The 26,243-nt window shown below is 39.5% G+C and overlaps 1 protein-coding gene across 1 annotated transcript in view; it reads left to right on the forward strand.

Moving 5' to 3' along the window:
- The window catches only part of srrm1 (serine/arginine repetitive matrix 1), a 42,560-nt gene that overhangs the window by 7,329 nt on the left and 8,988 nt on the right, over window positions 1–26,243 (forward strand). The window contains exons 9-14 of the mRNA XM_056264392.1: window positions 19,347–19,522; window positions 19,697–19,771; window positions 23,085–23,171; window positions 23,299–23,440; window positions 23,757–23,849; window positions 23,942–24,444. Of these exons, the coding sequence (XP_056120367.1) occupies window positions 19,347–19,522; window positions 19,697–19,771; window positions 23,085–23,171; window positions 23,299–23,440; window positions 23,757–23,849; window positions 23,942–24,444 (1,076 nt within the window). The remainder of the gene's footprint in view (window positions 1–19,346; window positions 19,523–19,696; window positions 19,772–23,084; window positions 23,172–23,298; window positions 23,441–23,756; window positions 23,850–23,941; window positions 24,445–26,243) is intronic.

The following is a 26,243-nucleotide window of genomic DNA, read 5'->3' on the forward strand; positions in this document are numbered from 1 at the left end:
AAGCTTTTATCGGCCGATACCGATGTTGTCCCGATATCATCGTGCATCCCTAGATATATAGCTTAATTATCCACAATTTAGGATACAGTATTAAAAAAAAATGTTATATCATGCACAAACTGAATTTGACTTGACTTTAAGAGCATTATTGGGACTATCTCCGAGGAAAGCTAGGTGAGATTTTGATACAGCAAGAGAGAAGATATTGATGCAGGGCTCTAGAGTGCGACCAATTTGGTCGCACATGCGACCAAAATTTGTAAGGGTGCGACGAGAATTTTTCCTAGGTCGCACCAGTGCACCTAACGTTCTCGCATGATCGCATCCGCTGCCTCTCCACAAACAGTCTTTTGTTCTCCTTGCACGCATGGTTGGATCATATCGTGGTCTAAACCAATCAGAGATAGAGATTGGGCTGGTCTTTGCCTCTGATTGGCTGTGGTTCAGATATTCCTGTAGGACTAAAATGCTCCGTGCTGTGTAGTGATCGACCGATATATCGGCCGGCCGATATATCGGGCCGATATTTGCGGTTTTTACGTGTATCGGAATCGGCCGATACGCGGCTGCTGCGTTCGCCGATAGTTTTTTCCCGGCATTATTTATAGACAGGCGTCCACAGGCAGCTCTGTGCTGCTGGAGACGCTGCAGTTCACGTGCAGACCCTGCACTGTCCCTCCCCCACTAGCAGAGTGCAACCTGCGCTTCAAGATAACGGTAACTTTTAAACTTTCAAAGCATCTTTTAACTGTTTGACTGCTGAAATATTGTCAAACACTTTGAAAATGGAAACACGTTGCTTTATAACTGTTATGTGGTTGCAACTATATAGCTAAGCAAGTTTGTGGGTCCAAATGGAAAACGCGAATGACTCGTCTATAAAACTGCTTGCTTGCCGTTGTATTTAGGGAGCTGCAAATAGCTGTAGGCTATCCGTTCAGTATGCATTAGGGCTGTCAATGAATATTCTAAATACGAATATATATTCGAATAGTTTAAAAAAAACTGAATTTTGAAGGTGAAAATTAATATTCGAATGTGGAAAAACACGCCCGCGGTAGCAGACTAACGTTACCACAGCACAGCTCGCTCAGTGTCGGTTCTATGTACTGTGAAACTTCAATTAATGTATTTGTTTCAATCACTGAATGAAGCCTGCTATATACCTTAAATTGCTTGCACAAAACTCTTGATCAGCACTCAACATTTGTTTGTTGCTGTTCATTTAAACCGGTATGCGCGGAGAGCGTGAGGGTGAGTGCGAGAGAGAGAGTGCGCCTGCGAGTCCGGGCGAGCCAGAGTGAGCTCTGCGGTCTTGGCCATTAGTTGATTTACTCGTTTTTTTTTTTTTGTAGTAATACGTTGTCAAATATGTTTAAACTCAAATAAGCTACTTAATACTAGTAGTTATGTCTCTTTGTATTAATTTATCCTGTTATTGACGTAATGCGCGTCATTGACCAAATGCACGACGATATGCTCAAATATGTTTTTTTAGAGGGAATATACAAACGCTATTTGAGCAATTTTGACAGCCCTAGTATGCGTACGGTAGCTGTTACGAACACTGGTCATAGGATAAGTAATTAGTGTTGTCACGATACTAGAATTTCTAACTTCGATACGATACCTTGAAAAATATCGATATTCGATACCATTTTCGATACCACAGAGAAAAAACTGCCACAATATTAAGGGGGTATTTTTTTTATTTAAAGCTAAATATAAAAAGTCTAAAACATGACAATGAGGTATATTTTACATGAACAAAAATGTCCTGAGTTCTATTTGTTTATATTTTTTAATTGGACCAGAGCTAACATGATGTACTTTTATTACCTACTGTTATCAAAGATTAAAATATACTGTAACAAAAAAGCACTTAACAGTATCAAATTGGAGGATAGAGAGTCAGTAATGTATAATAATAAGATTAAACATTCAATTTTCAGTTAAAGGCATGTCATTATTGAATTCAGAGATGCCATTGTCTAGCTGTTTAGTTTAATTAATATCTGTGTAATCATAATTTATGATAATCGCTAATGAAGGAAAATTGCAGAATTAAATAATAATTTTTGAATAAAGTTAAATAGGCACCAGTTAATTTACATTTGACCACAGTTACAATATTTACTTGTCTAAGATTCCTCAGTCAGATTATGTTAACTTTAAGAATTAAAACGAGACAACACAGACTCTTATCAACAACAATACTAGGCCATCTTGGTTAATGTTTCAGAAAAGTTCAAATGAGAAGAGTTACAGTGTGTTTTTTTAGCAGTGGGGGCAGGTCTGTCCAAACAACAAACACCCCTGATGCTGAGCATTTGCTGCTAAATAGTAGCCTACCCCTGGAGCCTGTTCCTTAAATCTGTTTTCACCTATACAATAATTTAAAAAAATGAGTGATGTGAGGGATTATTGATAGTCAAACAATATGTTGGGTGCCCGCAGCCCGCTCGCGTGTCCGCGCTATTCTCTGACATGCCCGCTCGCGGTGTGTAGCTCGTGTCCGCGCTATTCTCCGACATGCCCGCTCGCGGTGTGTAGCGCGTGTCCACGCTATTCTCCGACTCCGACATGCCCGCTCGCGGTGTGTGGCTCGTGTCCGCGCTATTCTCTGACATGCCCGCTCGCGGTGTGTAGCGCGTGTCCACGCTATTCTCCGACTCCGACATGCCCGCTCACGGTGTGTTTTTTACGCGTGTCCGCGCTATTCTCCGACATGCCCGCTCGCGGAATCAACCAAAGCCGGTCGCGGGGGCGCCGCCCTCGCCATCTTTCCATTCACTTCACTTTTGCTATTTAACCAGAGCGAATGAGACGAGTGCGTCACGTGTGGTGTTTGTCAACGCGCCTTTTGAGAGAACTGAAAGTGACTGCTCGGCTAGTATCGATACTTCGGGAAATTAGTATTGGTACCGTTCAGATATTTCAGTATCGATATTTATCGAAATATCGATATTTTTGACAACACTATAAGTAATACCAACGTTGTTCCGTGCTTTTTGTGGGAGATTTATTCAGCGACCACCTGGCTGAGGTTTGGACGCGTGTGGTGTGTGTCTCCCTCGCCATCGCAGTGATATTAGAGACTAGACATGCTCATTTTATTTTATGTAGAAAAATTTAAACCATGGCAGTAAATAGTTCGTTACTTTTAAAATGAAGTACAGTGTGCACTGTGCACTTTATTATGCTGGTTGCTACTGTGTGCAATAGTGTAATTATTTTATTTATGCTTAAATATTTATTTTCAGCAGTGAACTTTTTTTTGTTCTACGTCATGTTTTTAATATTTGTTAAATATTGTTTATCTACTTGTTCTTGTTCTACCTCACATGTTTTTACTATTTGTTAAATATTGATTTTTTTACGTTAAATAAATGTTACTTTTATTAAATTGAGACCTGTAACATTTGTTAACATCATGTCATTTTTATGATGTAAATTGAGGGAGCAAAATGTATCGGCTCCAAATATCGGCTCAAGAAAATCGGCAGCCCGTATCGGTCATCGGCTAAGGCTGATGGGGAAAAAATCGGTATCGGTATCGGCACTAAAAAATCCATATCGGTCGATCCCTAGTGCTGTGTGATTGAAATAAATTGTGACCTGTCACCTGAGCACCAGAGAATCAGTTACGGCAATCAGCAGCATCAGCTAAATAAACGCAAGAAAACAGACGACGAAGAAACTTTTAAAAATGTAGGCTGCTCGAACTAGGTAAAAAAAATATTGATTTCTCGATTTTAATCGATTCTCATTGATTTTTACGAACCGTTGGGCTATGCTGTTTTCAGTTGATGAATGAATGGAACATTGTAGCGAGCATCCCATCCAATAAATCGCAATAATCTTTGTGCTTTGTTACTATTGATATGAAACAAAGCCTCAGATTTCAAATTAGGTCCATTTTCTTACGAAATTCAAAAACATAAATAGTGTTTTGACGCTGTGGCGTGAGATCGCTCTGGCTCAGCTCAGCTCAAGAGAAGCAGCAGCGCGGAGCGCAAATGATCTTCTCTTCCGCCTTAATACCAGTTACAGCGCCAAATAAACATGAACGAGCATCTGAAAGTGTGTAAAAAGATAGAGTACAACTTATCGAAATCTGTATCTTTCACATGGAATCGCTCAATCAGTGTTTCAACCGTGGAAAGACGTCAGTAAAACGCTTGTAAACAATGTAATGTTACGTCTCATTTACCTCAGAAAAAACATATCCAGTGACCATAAACTCGTTAGCTAGCTAGAAAAATTAACTCTAGAGGAGCATTTTGCCTAATATATGCACCATATCACATATTCATTATAATTTTTAATGTTTTTTAATATTGAATGCATGTTGTTTGAAAAAAATCTGGCAAGTTTTTATGCAGCCACCATTTAAAGGAACACTCCGACTTTTTGGGACTTTAGCCTATTCACCTTATCCCCCAGAGTTAGGTAAGTCCATACATACCTTTTTCATCTCCGTGCGTGCTATAAGTCTGTTTGACGCACCCACCGCTAGCCTAGCTTAGCACAAAGACTGGATGTAAATGGTTGCAGCTAGCATACTAATCCAAATAAGTGACAAAATAACGCAAACATTTTCCTATTTACATGTTGTGATTTGTATAGTCACAGAGTGTACAAAAAACAGTCACATGAGACACAGACATATTTTAACCGTATAAATACTGGGAACTATATTCTCTGAAGGCGAAGCACTGCTACTTGGGCGGAAAGATAACCGCAGCACCTGAGACGCGCTCTCTGCTCCTCACCACGGCTCGTCTAAGGTGCTGCGGTTATCACTCCGCCCAAGTAGCAGTGCTTCGCCTTCAGAGAATATAGTTCCCAGTATTTATACGGTTAAAATATGTCTGTGTCTCATGTGACTTTGTTTTTTGTACACTCTGTGACTATACAAATCACAACATGTAAATAGGAAAATGTTTGTGTTATTTTGTCACTTATTTGGATTAGTATGCTAGCTGCAACCATTTACATCCAGTCTTTGTGCTAAGCTAGGCTAGCGGTGGGTGCGTCAAACAGACTTATAGCACGCATGGAGATGAAAAAGGTATGTATGGACTTATCTAACTCTGGGGGATAAGGTGAATAGGCTAAAGTCCCAAAAAGTCGGAGTGTTCCTTTAAATGTTTATATTTCATATAACTTTATTATTATAAAAATAAATAAGTGTAATTTAAGTGTTTGTGTACAAATCAGGTAATATTATAGTAGGCTAATTTACCTGATATAGTAGTTCAATATTATAGTAGGCTAATGAAGCCTATAGGCTACAACTGACTCTCAGTTTACACCATAAGTTGAGATTTGTTTTTCTTGAGAAAATTTGCCTTGTATTGTATCTGATATCCAAAATAATCAATATTGAATCGAATTGTGAAATTTGTGTCAATACCCTGCCCTAACTTGAACAATGTAAAAACAGCACTTAATTTTTTTTTTTTAAAGATTTATATTTTTAAATACAGTATAATTGTGCTTCAAATAATAAAATAAAAAACTACACCTTATTCTTGTTTAAAATCATTTACATAATATATATGCATGTATATGGAGCGTGATAAAAAGGTGACCTTGAAATTGTGGCGTTAAAGGCGACGCGAGACGAGGAAAAATTTGAGTGCACCTAAATAAAAAAGTTAGGCGCACCAGTGCAACCAAGGCAAAAAGTTAGTCTGGAGCCCTGTGATGACATGTAGGGATGGGCATCGTTAAGAAATTATCGATATCGATTAGAGGTGGGAATCACCAGAGGCACCACGATACGATATTATCCCGATACTTAGGTCACGATACGATATTATTGCGATTTTAAACATATTGCGATATTCTGCAATATATTGCAATTTATTACCTTTTTTCAACTTCAATTTTTGCATTTTTTCCAAACAAAATTATTACATTTATATCGCCTAAATGTTTGCGCTCATTGCAATTTTTACAATGGGGGTAATATTGTTAAGAATTTACACAACACAAGGAAGCTTGATTTAAATTAAATTGAAAAAAGTAGAACAAATAAATACAATAGAATAAAGATACAAATAATGACAAATAAAGAGAAGTTTTTGAATAGGTCTAACACTAGTATTCATAAATACAGAAACTGAATAATGTAATCAAATGGATATACAACACTGTATACTACCCAGATAGTAACACTGGGTAGTATTTTAGTCCTGACTAAATTAAATACATAGGCTATTAATCCTGATTCCTTTAACTTAAAGCCATCTTTTGTTGTTTTTTTGACAACAAAACTGAGACACATATGGCTGCCGTCACTTTAAGAGCTAGTGCACGGATCCTGTGTTCATTATACTGTCACATGCGTTTTATGCTTATTAAAGACAAAACCGACTATGTTTAGAGTATACTCACGAAGACCGAAATTGACACAATTTTGCGTGTTAAAGCAATACAATCCGCGAAAAATAACATTTGTTACTGGCCAGCTGTTTTTGAGGTGGATTTTCTATGAATGTGCGCATAGAAAATAATCTCAGAGCGCGCGAACACTGATTAGTTTAAAATCGCTTGAATGTTTAAACTGGTAAGACTTAAAAAGACGTGCAAATGGTAAACTTCAGTCACAGTGCACTGCTGGCCCGATTGTGCAAGTGAATATTCCGTCATGTCCCGACTCCTAAACGCGAGTGTGTATTATCGCCGCAGCGCTTGATGCTTGCCTTGCACAACACATTTTGAGAGAAGAGAGATAGAAGACGCGGCACCGCTGAACACTCACGCAGACATGCACTCTACTACCAAAGTTAAATTCTCATGTGTAGCTAATTTAAATAATAAAAGATCGATACTTGGCGCCCGTGTATCGATACAGTATTGCCACAGAAAATATCGCGATACTATGCTGTATCGATTTTTGATCTCCCACCTTTAATATCGATGCCATTGTCGAGTCTGCTTATTGATGCGATTCCCATATCGATTCCTGTACCATTTGCTGAACACTTACAGGGTGGCTTTGAGAGTTGTTGGCTTTGAATGTCTAATTTAAAGTGGTTTTAGAGAATGAAAACCAAGTGTGCAATATCAATACAGAAGTTGAATGCATTGAAATTTCTAAAAAAAAATTAAACATTTCTAAAACAAAGCTTTGTATTGTAGTCACACTTAGTCGACTCGTGTGTGCTAAACTATAAAAGAATAAACAATGCATCATGGTTTACATTTTAACTTTAACTTTTATTGTGTTCACAAAAACTTGATCAATTAATCATTTAACATTTAAACATTTCTAGCAGTTCTTGTGCTGAAAAACAAGCATGTCTGCTTTTTCTGGGAGGATCCTTGATCGCTCCAGGCTGATTGTGTCTCCAGCTGTGGAGAACACCCGCTCTGAAGGAGTGGAAGATGCCTGAACACACAAATACTTCTCTGCTAAAGCAGACAGTAGGGGCAGACTGCCACTCTTTTCCCACCACCAGAGTACAGGGTCACCTGACATAGGAGTGGCAGGAAGGCTGCTGTAGATTTGCACTTCCAAATCTACTTGCTCCCTGATGGTCCGGTGGGCCTGCTTCGGGACAGTCGAATGCGACGTTTGGTCCTCCTCTTCAAACAGCTCCTCCAAGGCTGTCTTGCGGTGCTTTGCAGGTGGGGACTGAAATAAAAAAAAAAACAATTACAAACCTGCTTTTAGAGAGGACTGCTAGTAGTACATTCTTTGTAATGAACTAACAGAGATCAGAGCTTACATAGTCTTCCTCTTCCTGGTCGTCTTCCTCCAGTGTTTGAGCTTCTTCTTGCTCCTGCTTAAAAACAAATTGTGAGTCCCATATATGAAATTGGTGTAAAATGATAACAATAGCAGACAGACAGTCAAATACCTCTTCTGTGATGGCCATCACCTCTGCTGCTGTTCTTAGCCTTTCCCAGATGGCATCACTCTCAATTTTCATCTTGAACCTTGGGTCCATTACTGTTGCCTCTTCCAAGAAGATCTGCACTTCTTCATTCTTGAATTTAGAAAGAAAGATTCATGTTCAACAGAGACAAATGTGAAATTCCCGTCCACATCAGTATATCATTTTTCTTGAGCAGTGAACATTTGTCCTCCATGAATATGTCAAAGTACCTGGTAGCGTGCAGAGAGATCAGTCCAAATATTTTCCTTTATGTTCCTTGTGAAGGCAGAGTCCTGTGCTTGGATGGTATAGTGTTTCTCCAACTTTAAAATTGGCAGAATTTGACCACATGTTGGACTTCTTTCGCTTGAGATGCAGAGGGTGGATGTGTATAGCACAACCATCAGATGAAGGAACTCCTCTGCCCTCCTCATGTCTTCAGTCTGTAAATTCTCCAACAATCTATAATAGATAACGATTATTGTTCAGAACAAGCAAATCAGTAATCTCCCCATACTACCCCTCCGTTCTCAAGATGAACTGTAAAAATAAATTTAAAATTTCAATTTACCCTAGCCTACCCTTGCACTTTACCCTTACCCTTTAGTCTCGCAAACTACTCAATAATCAAGATATAATCAGTCATAATTTAGTAGGTCGTAAAAGCTTACTTTTCCTTATCTGATTGTTTCCTCAATCTGGGGTCCATAACTGCGGCCTGTATTGCGGGGAATTGTTCATAGAACCTTTTGATCATTAGATAGGAAGAATTCCACCTTGTCTTTACATCCAAAATCATCATATGCTGAGGCAGGTCTGAGAGAAAGGAACATCTATTGTTAGCACATCACCTAATCCACATTATAGAACCATCAATTTGTTTGTTGCATATATTTATTTATATATCTCATCAAAATGTTATATTAGTATGCAATGGAAATATAAAAATTCTTACTCAGGAGTTTCTGCTTCTCTTTGAGGACAACCTTTGCCATGCTCACGCTCCTCATCCACACGATGACACTCCGCACTCTTGCTGCCTAGTTGGAGATGCTTTGAATTTAGCTGCTCAGAAGATAATAAAATGCCAGAGTATGGGCGAAGCAGCCTATTCTCACAATAGCTAGGGTCCTCAGAGCGACAGCCATGTTGGCAGCATTGTCAACCGTTGATGCCACCACTTTCTCCCTAACCCTGTATTCTTGAAGTATTTCTTCAATCTCCTCAGCCACATTAATTCCTGTCTGTGCCTGATAAACTGCCTTGGTACAAAGCACTTTGCCTTCAATTTTTCCCTGCCTGACGTAATGCAAAGTGATTGTCAGGTAGTGGTCCTGACAGACACTTGTCCATCCATCTGCCGTAATGGCCATATTGCTGATACCACTTAACATTGAAATTAAGTTGGCCTTTTCCACTTCATACCAGGCAGGTATGAGATGGTTGGACAAGCTATCCCTTGACGGTGGCTTGTATCTTGGGTTAAGAGCCTCAGTCATCTCCCTAGAAATTATAATTAATAAATTATTTTAATAATTATTCTAAATAATTCAACATTCTATATAAATATTTAAATTAGCCACCAGAAAGACTAAATTAACTACAGTTAATAATTACACTAGTAGGTAATTATTATTAACTTTCATGATTTTAGACTAGCTAACATAGGCCTAAGTAATGACAGATTTAACAATACTGGCTATAGAGCTAAATAAGTTATTATGGCTCATTGTGTAACCACATTCTGTAGGGCAGGGCTATTCAATTAGCTTCATTCGAGGGCCGGATTATTAAATCGAAAAGTTGAGGTGGGCCGGTGGGTTTAGCTTATTTATTGAAACATAACCGTATCAATAAGTAAGCTAAAGTAAACAAAAAAAGTTGCATTTACTTGGAAATGTGGTACCCAACAGTATGCAGATCATAATAAATAACTTATTTACAGCTATGTACAAATATATGAATTACATCATAGCTAGTGGTAAGAATTATTTTATTAATAATTATTATAGGCTTAAATTAAAATATCCTGGCAGTGAGACTTCGTAACCATATAGGTAAAACCATGCATGGCTCACTACCACTGTATAAAAAATGCCTGAACAGGTAAAAACTATACACCCAATGAATTATATATTCCTCTACCCCCCTAATAAATCTAATGCAATATAAATGACTATAACATAGTATTCAATATAAATATTCCACATTTCTGCCCAAACCATGGTAAATTATTACATTCATGGTAAATGTTTGTATAAGGGTGGTGATTAGGGGATTTATAGTCTTCTATCTTTGTTCATGTGTCTGCTATTTACCTCATCAGTAGTGTTGGGAATGTTAAGGCTGTTTCATCCGATTTAAAACTAGTTAAAATCATTGAGTGATTTGTGGTTTGTAACAGAGAGGAGTGTCCGATTGAAACGCTTCTCACTGGATGTTGCAACGCTGTTTAGTGTCCGGTACCGGTGTAACGCAACTCCTTTAAGCTTGCGTTCCGTTATCCACTGGGCAGTGCTGCCTAGTTCAAAGTAAAAAAGTGAAACAACTGAAACCAGCGCTATTTTGTTCTCTATTTGTTGTTACTGACCGAGAAACCGCTTCAGATTATTCAGTGACAGAACGGTCCGAACGAATCCGAATCGTTTCAGACCATTATGCAAGCGTGTTTGGCCAATTCATGGAAAGGAAATAATCGAACCAACGAATGATTAATATCGCTGGTTCAGTCGACAGAAATACGGGACACACATAATAACTGCTGAAATATTCGGACTGAAAACGTTTCTCTCAGGTCAGTCGGAGCGCTCATGGTACACACACAGTGCGTATAGTCGTCCAGCTGCAGGCGCCACTGCGGCCACGCACATTTCTAACCAAATTTAGCCGCACCACCAGAAAATAGGAGGAGGGAGGTTGGGGTGCCCTCGGGCCGTATGGAGATGATTGGCGGGCCGCCAATTGAATAGCCCTGCTGTAGGGTGACCAGATGGGGATGGGTGAAATTTGGGGGTGGGGAGGAAGAGAAGTTGTTGCATGACGTGAGTGACATGCTGCTGCTTACATAGCACTAAAAAAAGCCAAAAGACACGAATCAAGGCATCAAACGACACAATGGGTCGGAGGTAAAGAGAGAAAAAACACAAAGGAACTACTGTTTGCTGAAACTAACAGATGCCTACAATTAACGGATTTGTTTTAAAAACGAGTAGGCCTAGAGACGTCGCGACTTCAGCTAGCCTATAAGTTGGATACCCTTACGAAAAATAAGTTTATTCAAGTGTTCTATTAGTATACTTTTAAACAAAAAGTAGACTGAAAGTAAACTTTCTTATTTTTTAATGTACTTCTCAGAAATATACTTCAAATTGCATTTAAGTATACTTGACTTATACTGACAGAAAAGACTTAAAGGATTAGTTCACTTTTTAAAAAACTTTAGCTGATAATTTACTCACCCCCATGTCATCCAAGATGTCCATGTCTTTCTTTCTTCAGTCGAAAAGAAATTAATGTTTTTGATGAAAACATTCCAGGATTTTTCTCCATATAATGGACTTCAATGGTAGCCAAACGGTTCAAGGTCTAAATTACCGTTTCAGTTCAGCTTCAAAGGGCTTTAAACGATACCAGACTATGAATAAGGGTCTTATCTAGAGAAACGATCTGTCATTTCAAAAATAAATAAAAAAGTTAAAGTGTTATAGGCACAAATGCTCGCGTTCGAACTCGTTCATCAAAATGAACGAATCTTTTTTCGAGTCATTGACTCGTTCATCAAAATGAACGAATCTTTTTTCGAGTCATTGACTCGAAAAAAGATTTGTTCATTTTGATGAACGAGTTCGAACAGTAGAGTTCGCTAAGCCGAGCATTTGTGCCTATAACACTAACTTTTTTATTTATTTTTGAAATGACCGATCGTTTCGCTAGATAAGACCCTTATTCATCGTCTGGTGTCGTTTAAAGCCCTTTGAAGCAGCACTGAAACGGTCATTTAGACCTTGAACCGTTTGGTGCCCAGCAAAGTGCATTATATGGAAAAAAATCTTGGAATGTTTTCATCAAAAACATTAATTTCTTTTCGACTGAAGAAAGAAAGACATGGACATCTTGGATGACATGGGGGTGAGTAAATTATCAGCAAAAGTTTTTTTAAAAGTGAACTAATCCTTTAAGTATATTTGGCCTATGCTTGTTGATCGAGATATACTTAAGTATAATTAAATATTCTAAGTATTCTTGGCTTGTACTTGTGTTTACTATTTTGATTGAGTAGCTTATTAAATACTTTTTTATACTTTAAATACTTTTTTAAAAACATAATATTACACACTGTCTTATAAACTAACATGTTCATGTTTATATAGTAACAAGCTTTCGGGTGGAATAGCTTATAGAGTAAATAAAATGAGCATGGAACTTAACCTGATCTTGTATACAGCGATAATAATAATTTAAAGTTGATTAAAAACAATAAAACCCCAATGAAATTTACTTAATTAAAAAAAAAAGATTTAGGCTTACGCCTGCAAATCCGTGATGACAGGAGGAATATATTTGACTGACAAGGGCTGTGTGTTTCAAGGCTTGTTTAACATTGCATACGGAGAAAACCGGCGTGTTTTGTTCAGCATGCCGCTTTTGGGTGAAAAAAAGACTGCTGCTCTAGTAGGCCTAGTTCTATCATTTTCAGGACAATTTGGACCGATTCGGAAGTCGGAACATTGGCTCTCGGGGTCGGGGCTGTCCGATTTTTTTTTCAGGACATACTGGTCACCCGTACAGACAACTTGATAACAATATTGTAAGCATTTCTCCCACCTACCGAAATTCAACCTGCTCTACTGTCATGAAAGGGTGCAAACCTTTCACAACGAACCTCACAACCTTGCGATGACATTTGTTCACCCTTTCCTCTGTCATCTTGGCTCCCTGAGCAGCTAGCGTGAAAGTGGTCTCTTTCTCGCTACTCTCACCAGGCTGTCTGTCACTGTCACCATCTACAATGAATTAAACGAGCGAATATTTGCACATAATTTGATTATTTAGTTAGAAAAGATCATTGGTTACTTATTTAGCAATAATGTTTGATATAACTTATAAGCCTACCTACCATTGTTTGTGGAGCGCAGGCTGTCAAATATAGTGCACTCCTGGTATTTAATGCCATGGATGTTATTTAAATGTTTGAGCATATTTGTTGTGCTGCCCCCCTTACAAGCAAGAACCGCTTTGCAAAGATTACACTCTGAATGTTGCTGATCATCTTTTTTTGTAAAATGAAGCCACACTCTCGATCGTTTACGTCTCGTAGCCATCGCGCTTTTTTTAGGGGATTTAAAAATCCAGTCGCATACTGTAACGTCATGCCGCGATGCAGGAATGGATTCAGGCACATACTGTGACTGACGTCATGCCGCGACGCGGGAATGGATGGAACGGAACATTCGGAATCGTTAGTGGAATCGTTAACGTGTGGACGTGTACGATTCCGATGGGTCGGAACGTTTGGAACCGGTTCCAAACCGGAACCTGGAACCGATTCCCAAGCCTAATGTCATGCTTTTCGTTTATTTGGCAAAAAAGGAGAAGGTGTATCACTATCTCTACAGGAACTTATGCATTTTTAGCACACAAAGATTGAAATTAACTTGCATTTATCAAACTGCCAACTTAAGTGTAGAGAGGAACTCTTAAAACTCTGTCTTTTAAATAAGTCAAAATACATGAAACATAATTTACTATAATTAGGCTATAGCAATAGCAAAGGCCATAATCATAAAGTGAAACATAAGTTCAACCTCAACACAAAAACAGTATCAACAATGCTTCTATTCCCTGAGAGTGTGGATAAATTTTTTTCAATCCAAAATGTTCCCACACACCGGACTTATACGACGCTGGCGCATCCTCGTTAGCCTTCCTTGTCTCTCCAGGGTTTCCGCGGGGTCTTAAAAAGTCTAAAAAAGTCTTAAATTTCAAAATCACAATTTAAGGCCTTAAAAAGTCGTAAATTTGGTGAAGTAATGTGTTCTAGGTCTTAAATCATTTTAAACAGGTCTTAATTTTCCTACGTCCATGTAAATCTCATTGAAATGCTCCCGCAGCGCTTTGGAATGTTTTTTTTTATTCCGTGGTGTTCCGTTGTAGTTCCTTATTTCGCTAGTCCAAATATAATTCGCTGTATTACGACTACAAAATAGACCAACATTCAACAGCCAATCAGCTTCGAGCTTTCGTGTTATTGGCGCGTGTCTCAGATACCACAGACAGACGTAAAACGGATTTTATTCAGCTAACATTATGGGGAAGTGCAAGTTTAGCGAGACTTGGCTTGAAAAATCTGAATTTCGTGCTTGGTTAAAGCCAGTTGCAAACAACGTATTTGAAGCCTACTGCTTCTTATCATAGAGCTTCTTATGCAAGAAAGCTATTAAATTGGGGACGTTGGGTGTACGGGCGCTGGAGTCACATGCAAAAAGTGATAAACATCTAGCAACTGCTGTGAAGGGTCTCCAGCGAACGACAGCCATCAGCCAGTTCTTGCAAGTATCTGGCGGCTCCAGCACTACTTCTAACTTACACTGCCTAGGCGAGGCCTGGCCCACACAGTAGCTCCGCAACTCCCGCAATCGACCTCCGTGTTGCTTTTGAACCAGAGCCACCACTAAAAGTGGAGGTGCTCTGGGTTCTCCACACAGTGACAAGACACTAGTCCTACAGTCCAAATGAGGAAATCTGGGAATTGCTTCAAACAATGTTTCCGGGCTCTGACATCACTAAATCCTTCAGGTGCGGGAAAGATAAAACAGCCTACATTACGCGCTTTGGAATAGCGGATTTTATAAAAACAGAACTAATTTCCAAAATCACGGGACCGTTCGTGCTGATGTTCGACGAAAGTACTATGTTCAGTTTGAATAAATTAAATTACTTGGCAAGTAATTTTGAGACTCTGCGTTTCCTTTGTACGTTTTTTTATATGTCGTGATATAGGTCTTAAATTTCATTCGTAATGGTCTTAAAAAGGTCTTAAAAAGTCTTAAATTTGACTTTGTAAAACTTGCAGAAACCCTGTCTCTCCCACTTGCCATTTCTACACGTGACGTCACGTGACCTGCAGCACTCCATACTCCACCTTTACTGGCTTGTTCGACTTGAACCGGCGCTGCACAGAGCGATCGGTTTATGACATCAAAGTACCGCGAGAGTGATTGAAAAGCATACGGAGCCGTTGCTCTCGCGGTACTTTGATGTTATTCACCGATCGCTCTGTGCAGCGCCGGTTCAAGTCGAACAAGCCTCATATGTATGTCCACACGTCTTATTTCGCACGAAAAGGAAACACATGTCTGAGGTCACATACGGGGACGAGGCTACATTGGGCATGCGTCGAACCGTGAGACGCGCACACACGCTCCGAACCGAGACAAGCGAACCGAACGGTTCGGGTGTTTTTTCATGTACCGTGCCACCCCTACTACTAGGCATTGTAATGTAAATGAAAACAGCCTTTATTTCAGCCTGAAAGTGCTTGGAAACATCGCCCTGTAAACTGGCAACAAGAGACGATTATGAATCATAAATCAGGTCATATTAATAAGATACTAATAAACATTTTCAACATAAAGCAGCGTTTGTATTCATCTAATAGGCTAAACCATTTTTTATTTCTTAGACCCCCACAAATATGTCTTGACATGCTGGAAGTGCCCGTTTTGTGGCGCTACTGTTTGTATATTTTTCACACGAGTTGCACTTCAGGTAGCCGATCTAGCTACTGTTGTCTCCTGCTGCAACTATTTCTGAGAACAGCTCCCAAACATTAGATTTAGCAGCCTGTAACCTTATTTTTCTTTTCAATTTAATCAGGTAAATTCCCGACCTCAATTTCTCCCGCACCTCGTCTTCCATCTTCACTTTTATTTCTCCGTTGTTGTTGTTGTCGTGGCTGGCAGCGGGAGCTGCGGAGCTGCTTGGTGCGCCGCTTTCGTGACGTGTCACGCGACGCCAAAGGTTTATGGACCTCACGCAAGTTAAGTTGCTACGGCATTCGTATTGTAACCTTATCAAATAACCTAATAAAATACGAAAATAGATATTCCCAAATATTTAATATAGGCTGCCTGGAAATTGCAAGCAACATACATGGATTAAAAAAACAATAATAATGACCCGCCCCTTGTCTGCTTAGAAAATCTGCTTGTCAAATGCGTGCATATTAGACGAGTCGCGTGCAGCTCTTAAAGAGACAGTATCTATAATATGCTGCCCATGTCCTTAAAGAGATACTGCACCCAGAAATAAAAATTCTGTCATTATTTACTTCCTCTAATGTTCCAAACCTGTAATAATTTCTTTCTCGTGCTTAAATATACTTTGGAAGTCACTGGAGTACAGCAACTGTTTGGTTAGCCACATTCTTCCAAATAACTTTTATTTTCAACAGAAGAAAGAAATTTATTTGGGTTTAAAACAACTTGAGAGAGTAAATGATGACAATTTAAATTTTTGGGAGAACTATCGTTAATAAAACAACAAAACACAGAGGAAATCACTCACTGCTCTTGACTCAGAACTTTAATAGAAGCTTTAATAAGCTTTTGCACTTAAAAAAAAATACAAATACATCGGTATCGGCATTGGGCAAAATTAGTTTGAAAATATCGGCATATCGAATATCGGCCAAAATCCAATATCGTGCATCCCTAACTATAATACAATATTATTAGTCCTGAGATTCTTCTTATCTGTGAGAAATGCATAGATTCGCCTAGAATACTCGTGTGCCTAAATGGTCTGGTGGTAGAACTTTTGTTAAGCATATCAGAGAGGTTGGGTTCTAATCTGCCCTCGTATTGTTTTTTTTTCTCATTAAAACCAAAGGTGTTCATCAGTGATTCTATATCAAGAGCATAGACATGTTTGTGTGCACTGTTTTGGGATTTCACCAGAACGAATAGTCTCCACAACAGCGTTAAGCGATAGATTGAAGCACTCGTCTGTGTGAAGACTGGAGTGTGTATGAGCGCAAAGAGAGAACTGATAACAGTGGCAATCATGTGACACTGAAGACTGAAATAATGGCTGCTGAAAATTCAGTTTTAGCATCTCAGAAATAAATAAATTACAGGGCTCCAGACTAACTTTTTTTACTAGGAGCGGTGTAGCCCCTGACTGAATTTTAGGAGCGCAAGCAGAAAATTTAGGGGCACACCTTAAATCATCTTGCAATGCAATTATTCAAATTTCCCCCAAAACAACTATAATACTGACAAATTCTTTAATAATAAATAGACTTAACGTACAGATATTACGATGTGCAGTTTTATTTTAAGTTCACAGGGCTCCAGACTAACATTTGAGGGCAGCATCACCGGAGCCACTGACTTCTACAAAAATATCTGGTAGCACTGGGGCTGACAATAAAGCACTAAGCTTAATTTAGGGTGTAGATGAAATTAACTTTAATTATTATTATTCATAATGTCTTAATATTAATTAAAAAGCAAAACGAGTGAAAAAATTGATAAGAAGTGAAAATAGCGAATAAGCATCATACTGTTTACAATGGTAATTTAATTTTTATTTTTAAATAAGTGTTTAAATAAGAGTTTTCCTACATCTTAACATTTTTAGTTTTAGGACAGTCTTTGAAGGATGAACATAAAATGTGTTGGTCATCACATTAAAAATAACATTTATATATGATATTATAGTTTTGAAGTGCTGGAAAAAGATGTGTAGCCTAGTACTTACAAGCGTTTGACTATTTCTGTCACAATACCATATTTATGGTTAGAGTTACTACATTAGCCTAAATCCATGGTGAATGTTGCTGATTTGTGGACTGAAAGCCTTCTATAAGTGTTTCTCCTGGTTTCCACGTCAGCGCTGTTTGATCTGATATCTATGGTTTATAACAAGAGATGGTTTATTCTGCGCTGAATCGGAATGTTTCTCACTGGATCTCGCACTGAATTTATTAATTCTGAGGCGAATTCAATGGATTTCTTCACTGGATCTCCAGAGTCTGGATCTCCTAGTAACAGTGTGGCATGATCGAGATCAGCCCGCGACTGGCAAGTTCGGGGCGCTGTCTATTATTGGTCCGAACTAATAAACGGCACGTGAAGCATAAATGAGTAGCGCATTTTTGTTCCGCTTTCATTTGTTTGCATTCGCTGCTCAGCAACGTTGTGATCGCGCCAGCGCGACCTAAATAAATATTTGGTCGCACTGGCAGGAAAAAAGGAAAAATTTTGCGACCAGTTGGTCGCAGTCTGGTGCCCTGCAATATTACTTTTTTCTGTATTTTTGATCAAATAAATGCAGCCTTTGTGAGCATAAGAGACTGTAAAAATAGAATAATAAAAACTAGGGCTGTCACAATTCCTCGATTAAATAAAAATAAAATAAAACCTTGAATGCAATTTACCCATGTCGATTAAAATACCAGAAGTGGCACATTCCAAGGACAAGAAAGCGCATTATTAGACCATTTTATAAGGCTACACAATAAATTAATCAAGGGCTGTCACGCTTTGTTTACATGCTTGGTGGTTATGTTTTTTTTTCAGAGCTGCACCTCACAGTAAATGCTACTTCACATAAACTCATCTCTGCATGTGCTGTTTGTTTAGGTTTCCAATAACGTGCTTTTGGAAATGCTTATGTAGTATGCATTTTGTTTCATTGCGACATGTGCTATTATTTACATGGGTGGAGCATCTCAGCAGCTGTGTAAACAAACTCCATCTCTGCATATGCTGTGAGTTTGGATTGCTGATAACGTTAATTTGGGAACTCAATGTGCGCCATTTCGCCAGATTTGCAGATATGCAAACTGTTATTCATTGCGATGTCAAAATAAAAGTTGTTTAAACTCGCTGTACCATTTTATCGTAAAGTGGCCAAATATTAAGTGATTGATTAGACATTTGAATTAAATGTTTGCACAATATTAAACAAGGATTTGATCATGCTGTAAAGTGCAACAGCAACAATCACCTGGCTGTTGGTGCCCTCTGCAGGCATTTGTTTTAATACATATTACTTTATGTACATTATGTATTTTAACTGTTCAATAAAACCATGATTACTTGCTTTTGATACTTTATTTGAATGAGTTATTATTGCCTCATTATTATATATTTTTATAGTCTATTGTTCCCATAGGTCTAATTTTATTACCACAAAAATAAAATCTGATTAATCGTCAAAATAATTGAAAGATTACCAAAATAATCGTTAGTGACAACCCTAATAAGCACGACTTAAATCTTTTGAACGGTAAAGCGACACTGGTTTTACATTTAGTTTTATAAATGTTCTTGTTCTCATATCTTCATCTTTTTACTCGTCTTTAATATAAAAATTAAACTTGTCTTTCATCTGCCTCTTGTGAACTGCTAGTCAGCTTTTGTTCACCTGATCTTGTTCGTCCACCAGGCGGCGCTCTCGCTCCCGGTCCTCCACAGGCAGCTCCTCCTCTCGGTCACCCCATAAGAGAGCAGGGAAGCGTAGGTCAGCTACACCGCCCAGAAAACTTCCACGCCGCTTAGACCCCGTCAGCCCCTCCAGAAGACGAGGCCGCAGTCCTTCAGGACCAGACACCAGCCCTTCAGGTTGTTTCCTAGAAGTCAATATTGTTATTTGAAATGCTTTGAATAACTCCCGAGTATAGTCTTTTTTTATTTTTTTTATTTTTAATCTGAAATGGTTCCTTGTCAGCACCATATTTTTTGTAAGATAATAAGCAGTAAAAATGATTCTGACTGAAATGCATGTGAAAATTTCAGCTGTGAAGCACAGGCCTGGTGGAAGAAATGACACTCCTTCTCCAAAACCCAGACGGTCTGATGCATCAGAGTCTGGTGAGATTTGGCTCCTAAACATGCGTTTGTGTGCATATCAGAAAGGTTTAGAGACTTTTAGGCAGAACCCTGTCTGTCTGGCCTGTTGTTATACTTCTAATAACTAGGGCTGTACTCAACCAAAGAAAATCTTGGTCTATTGAAATCCTGAAATTTTCGACTAAAAATTACGTTAGGAAAAAAAAACGTTAAATTAATTAGCTGCACACTGTGTGCAGTACTTGGTAGCCTTGTTGTCCGCCTAAATGAATTATAAATAAACATAAAAAACTATTAGGCTATTTGCAGTATATTAAATGGTTTTTGACCTAATTATTTTGCACTGAAATGAGTCTGACACACGAGTCTGTCGGCTCTGACAGCGTTGCAGCACGTGCAACTGCGCAATATCATAGTACTATTTTCGGAAATCATAGGCTATGTTGTCAACTAGTGATATCACAAGAACTGTTGAGGAATATGCAACATAATTTAGACAATTCTTTTTATCATATGTTATAATAATAAGTTATAACTGTCAGTAGGGCTGTAGTCAACCAAAGAAATCCTCAGTCGACCAAAGTCCTGTCCTGTGCAACGATCAGTCGACAAAAAAAAAAAAAGACGCGATGTTTTGAATTTTGATTGAACATTTATTAAACAATTGTCATAGAGCATTTATAAAACAAGAACGAAAAAACATCAATAATACATAAAACTATAATAATACAATTCTTTGAAAATTAAGTGATTTTTTTTTAACTGCAAAGTGAGGAGCTCTGTCCTAGGTCTATAGTGACAGTCACAATCGCGCACCTGACCACACCACACGCTACAAAAAATATAACTGCTAAAACTGCCAAATAATGAAAAATCCTAACAAAAGCTTATCGTTTATACAGGCTGTATATTCTTCTTTACTTTCAAAGCTATGGGTTAACTTTTGTCCAGCCGATCTAGGCGTTTTAAAACAAACACACAAACCCAAATAGCTTAAAAACAATCCTAATAATAATAGGCTGTATAGTAGGAAGGCATATAGGTTTATTTTCGTTTTGTTACATTATTTAGGCTATTTTCAAACGCGTCAAGTGTACAAAAAAACATAAAAACATAAGAGAAAACAATCTATTGAGTCAGCATAATAAAGCCGTTAAAGGGCCTGCTCGCATCGCGTCTTTTGCGCGCTCAAGTTCGTTATTTCAAATGTAGGCGCGCGGTATGCGCGCTCATAATGGAAGCGACGCGCTCATTTTTTTCAAGCGTGTCCGCGCCGCAGCAGCAGTGCAGCCTCAGGTGCGGTTCCCGAGTGTTCTACGTGGTGCGCTAAACTGTGGCGCCGTTACAAAATAGCCTAAATTACAGCATTTAAAGTTGGGGATAAAACATAGGCTAATTATATTTAGAATACAGTAATATATAACTGCTTATAAAGGAAAAAATATCAAGGAGTAAATCAATGAAAATTTCTTTCTATTGGTAAAAAATAAATAAATAAATAAATAAATATGCAACTGGTCGACCAATGAGAATGTCAGTCGACCAAGACGGCATTGACCGATTAGTCGACTAAACGACTAAAGTTGACAGCCCTAACTGTCAGACACTATCATTTCAGCCGCTCTGTGCATGTCCTCGCATGAACATAGGAGCTCAGCTTCGTGGCTGAGACACGAATAGACTATTAACTTAAAGCTTTTACTCTTAAACACAAAAGGCACGTCTACTTTAATAAAAAAGAATATTTATTAAACAAACCAGATCAAGAGCAGAAACAAAATAAAGTGCATAACTGATATGCCAATTCTGAAATCTTCATATAGCCTAACGTTACTCAAAACAGACAGGGCAACCTAACGCAGACAAGTTAGCTTACCGCTTTTAGATATGTCATTTTTGTCGTCGAGCTGTGGAAGGCAAAACTGTTGCTTGCAAACTTTGCATTCAACCTTTTTCCCGTTATCAATTTTAACAAAATGCTGCCACACTGTTGATGTCTTTGTTGACTATTACAGGGGTTTTCAAACTGTGGGTCGCGACACATTTGTGGGTCGCAGATTGGGAAGAGGTGGGTCGCACAATCACTATATTGCCTGCAGCTGAATTTACGTTTCATGAGTGACGCATACAAACAGGTTGCACGATGAACCAACGTTAAATAGAAATCGCTATATTGCTTAGAGCGATTTAAAGTTAGATAAATATGTCAGTATTGTGTTTCATGAAGCGCGTGCGTGCGATTTGTTGTGATAATTTTCACCGTCTCAGAGCGGCTTCGGTTCATTAAGCTGTTTGGTGCGCATTATTAACGAGAAGAAACTCCATTACTCCAATCACTGCACTGCATTCTGCATGAGATCGCATTACACCGGAGAATTCAAATGTCACGAAAGGCTGATTCTGGGCTGCGTTTCCCAGAAGTATCGTTCCCAATTGATCGCATACTGTCAAATAAAATTATTAGTCTATTATTTTTTTTATATTCAGATTTTTTGTCATATCAAACCTTTGGTTAAGATTAAGCTTAGCTACTTAATCTTTTTCATTTCTTTAAATTTGTTTTGCCATGTTTGGGTAAATCAGTTGAGGCAGCAGACAAAAACTACTCAGTATTCTTCACATTATTTCAACAGCCATTAGGCTATTTTAATCCTCAAACTTTTTGATAATGCACCATAAGTTTGTATTGCAATTAAACATGTCATACTATGACAAGGAAAAAAACCTGCTCTAAAGAGAATTAACGCCTCCCACCCCACATTCATCCTTTAAAATTATTTTGGTGGGTCTTGAGATAGATTATTCTTGTCTACGTGGGTCCTGGAATGGAAAGGTTTGGGAACCCCTGGACTATTAAACCCTCTCACAATTAAATAAATAATATTCAGCATTAAACCTTCTATAGCCTACTTATCTGTCTCTCTTCTCCAGTGGGTTGGCCTAATCCAAAAAAAATGAAAAAAAGGGGGGTGTTCTGAAGACAGACTGTTACCTGTGAAACAGGGGTACTCTGAAAACACCCCCATTAGCAGTTAGTGCTTTCCGCCTGATGAAATGAGCGTGGCAAAACTGATAAAATGAACACGGCAAAAAATCGACCTATCAGAATTTTGGTCGAACCAGAACGTATCGACCAATTAATCGACTGGGACAGTACAGCCCTACTAATAACATGTTTTGGATTCTGTCTCTTCTGTTCATTTCAAAGATGAGGGGAGGGTGCATGTGTTGGGTGTGTGTGTGTGGCTGTGTGTTTTTGCACATCATTACTCTGTGTTGGTGGACACGTGGGTGTTTCTCGGGCACTGAAGGACTCCACTGCTTTGTGTTACAGAAGAGGAGAAGGTGGGCAAAGGGTCAACAGCAGATTCTGTCCAGCAGCGTCGTCAGTATCGGAGACAGAATCAGCAGTCCTCTTCAGGTTATCACTGTTTCTTATTTCCATCACACTCGTCTCCTCACTTCCCCTCTCTATTCCTCTCAGACCTGTGCTTGTACCTTCAAGTTGTGTTGAATATGGATTTTTTTGTTGTTGTTGTTGCTTATAGACACTGGTTCATCCTCTTCCTCTGAAGATGAAGGTCCAAGGAGGCAAAATAGAGGGGCAGGTGCCAGGAATGGAGAAATCAGAAGGCGGCGGAGCCATTCACCTGCATCACCACGGAGGCGACACAGAGATGTATCCCCAAGGTGAAAATCAACAATATTTGAATGACATTTGCATCTGACATGTGATACTCCCTTAAGGTCACTACTAAGATGCTTTGTTCACTTTAGGATAATAATAAAAAAATTTTTTTAGGAGGTGCGCAAACTACTTTGAATTGTAATTCACATTTAAACATAGATAAACACATAGATGAAGCACATCAAAAACGGTAAACAGAAGCTTCGCCAAACACAAGACAAAGTCGATGAGTCGATACCCAGCCCCGTGGTTTACTCAACTGAGAGATGCTTTATTACTATCAGACCCTGAGTTTAGACTCCCTTTCTCTGTTTAAAGAAAGAGACGTTCTCCATCACCTGCTGGCCGTAGACATCGTTCACCGTCTCCTGTTCGCCGCCGCAGGTCACCCTCTCCTCCCCCAAGGCGCAGGTAAAATCCAGCTGAATTTATGGTTTTGGGTTGTGAAGACTCTTTGACCTGCTGTGGGTATTCATCCCTTTATTCTGTCCCTCCTTTTTCAGATCTCCATCTCCACCTCATCGGCGTTTCACTCCTCCCATCCAGCGCAGATACAGTCCCTCCCCTCCCCCAGCTCAAAAAAGACGCTCATCAGGGTCTCCTCCCAAGCGTAGAAGGTCTCCATCCCCTGTATCCAAGAATAGAGGGTCTCCTTCACCTGTGTCCAAGAGGAGAGGATCTCTTTCACCCGTTTCAAAACGCAGAGGTTCTCCTTCACCCTTGTCCAAGAGGAGAGGGTCTCCTTCACCCGTTTCAAAACGCAGAGGTTCTCCTTCACCCATGTCCAAACGCAGAGGGTCTCCATCACCTGTGTCCAAGCATAGAGGGTCTCCTTCACCTATGTCCAAACGCAGAGCGTCTCCCTCGCCAGTGGCCAAGCGCAGGGCATCTCCTTCGCCAGTGACCAAGCGCAGGGCATCTCTCTCACCAGTGGCGAAGCGTAGAGGATCGCCCTCCCCTTTGGCCAAACGTCGCTCCTCTCGATCCCCCAAACGGAACCGTGGCAGTAGTCCAGGAAAAAGACGTACTCCGCCCACTTCTGCTTCGCCTCCACCCCGCCACCGTAGAAGCTCTCCAAATCCCTCTGCAGCCCAACGGGGCAGAGATGCCCGCTCCTCTCCCCCTGCCCATGCTACTCGAGTGTCTTCCAGTCCTCCGGCTCGATACGGACCCTCGAGTTTATCCCCGCAGAGACAAAGACGTCAGACGTCCCCGTCTCACAGCACCAGACCCATTCGCAGGGTTTCCCGCACACCAGAACCACGCAAATCTCAGAGGTACGTTTTTCTATAGCTCCGCTTCTATTTGTGTAACAGATGAACAATCTCTGAATGACTCTCTTCCTGTCCATTTGTAGAGGTTCTCAGAGCCCCCAGCCTGTAAGGAGACAGGTTTCACATTCACCATCTGCTTCTCCTCCTCCTCCTCCTCCTCCCACGGCTCACAAGCGACCTGCTTCAGTCTCACCCTCTCGCTCTGCGAGCCGTTCTCCACCTCCACCTGCCAAAAAGAACAGCAGTGTCTCCCCGAGCCCATCACCTAACAAGGTATGCCACACCTGCCCAAGCTTGGGTCCAGAGAGCTTTGAGGCTTCTAAAACCAAATTTGTATTTGGTTTTAGTTTCCAGACTTCAGCTGTTCTTTTTTAGAAATGGATCCTAAAACTACCGTATTTAGGATTAATGCCAAAAGGGTGTCTCAACTTTTTCTCTTTGTTTGTTCTGTAGAACTCAGATGTAGAAGGTGGTAAGAAGAAGAAAAAGAAGAAAGAGAAGAAACACAAGAAAGAGAAAAAACACAAGAAGCATAAGAAACAGAAGAAGGAGAAGAGTGGAGAAGAAAAGAGCGGAGGGGTGGCAGGAGCACACGGACAGGAAGCAGAGCCAGACTCTGACCAGAAAAAGGTGAAGTTACACTTTTAAAGCTGTCTGTACAGTGAGAATAAAATTGTCCAGTAATATGAAGTGTCTCTCCATTTTTACCATGCGTATACAAGTTCTATGTAAGGTAAAAGCCTAAGCATATTTGTTGTTATGCTTGAGTCAGACATAATTAATGCTACCTTTCCTGAAGGAATCAGAGAGTGAAGTAGAAGACAGTTTGGATGATCTGGAGAAGCACCTACGTGAGAAAGCTCTCCGCTCAATGAGGAAGGCCCAGATGTCTCCATCTCAGTCCTGAGGGAATATCTACCACACCCTACATTTCCCTCTTTTTCTTCCACTCTCTGCATTTTAAATGTTTGATGTTGGTTCAGCTTTAGAATGTACAAATTGTTAAAATTCACCCTAGACTTTTGTTTGTTTGGATTTTTTTGGGAATGTTTATTGCTGAGGAGTTTTATGATGTGAAAATGATTGAGCAGCTGAAGCTTCTTGATCAGAATTTGTCCTTCTCCAACCTTAAATACTGTCAACGACTGTTTATCCAAAAACAAACCTTTTTTTAGTCCCCAAGCCCTCTTCATGATTCCTGTTGCTTTTATGGTCATGATGAAGCAAGCTTATTTGCTGTTCTGAGTTAACAATGTACAAGTTGGCCTATGGATTCTCGCTTCACTTCAGCAGGACTTTTTACGAGCGTTTTGTTTGCATGGACGGCAGACCCGAGCGTGTTTGTCCTCTAGTGTGCATGATCCATAAACTAAAACACCCAGAGAGCTGATCCAGCAGGCTGCTCTCTGTTCATCTGAGCATTGTGGCAATGCTCCAGAGCTCTACTGTGCACATGAGAACAAATTAGAAAAGTCTGTTTTCATTCTTTATTTTTGCTTTATATTTTTTGTAACCTAAGTTGTGTTTGGAA

This window comes from Rhinichthys klamathensis, unplaced genomic scaffold (genome assembly GCF_029890125.1).
Source record: "Rhinichthys klamathensis goyatoka isolate OS25496 unplaced genomic scaffold, OSU_Roscu_1.1 h1tg000220l_1, whole genome shotgun sequence".
Classification (NCBI taxonomy): Eukaryota; Metazoa; Chordata; class Actinopteri; order Cypriniformes; family Leuciscidae; genus Rhinichthys; species Rhinichthys klamathensis.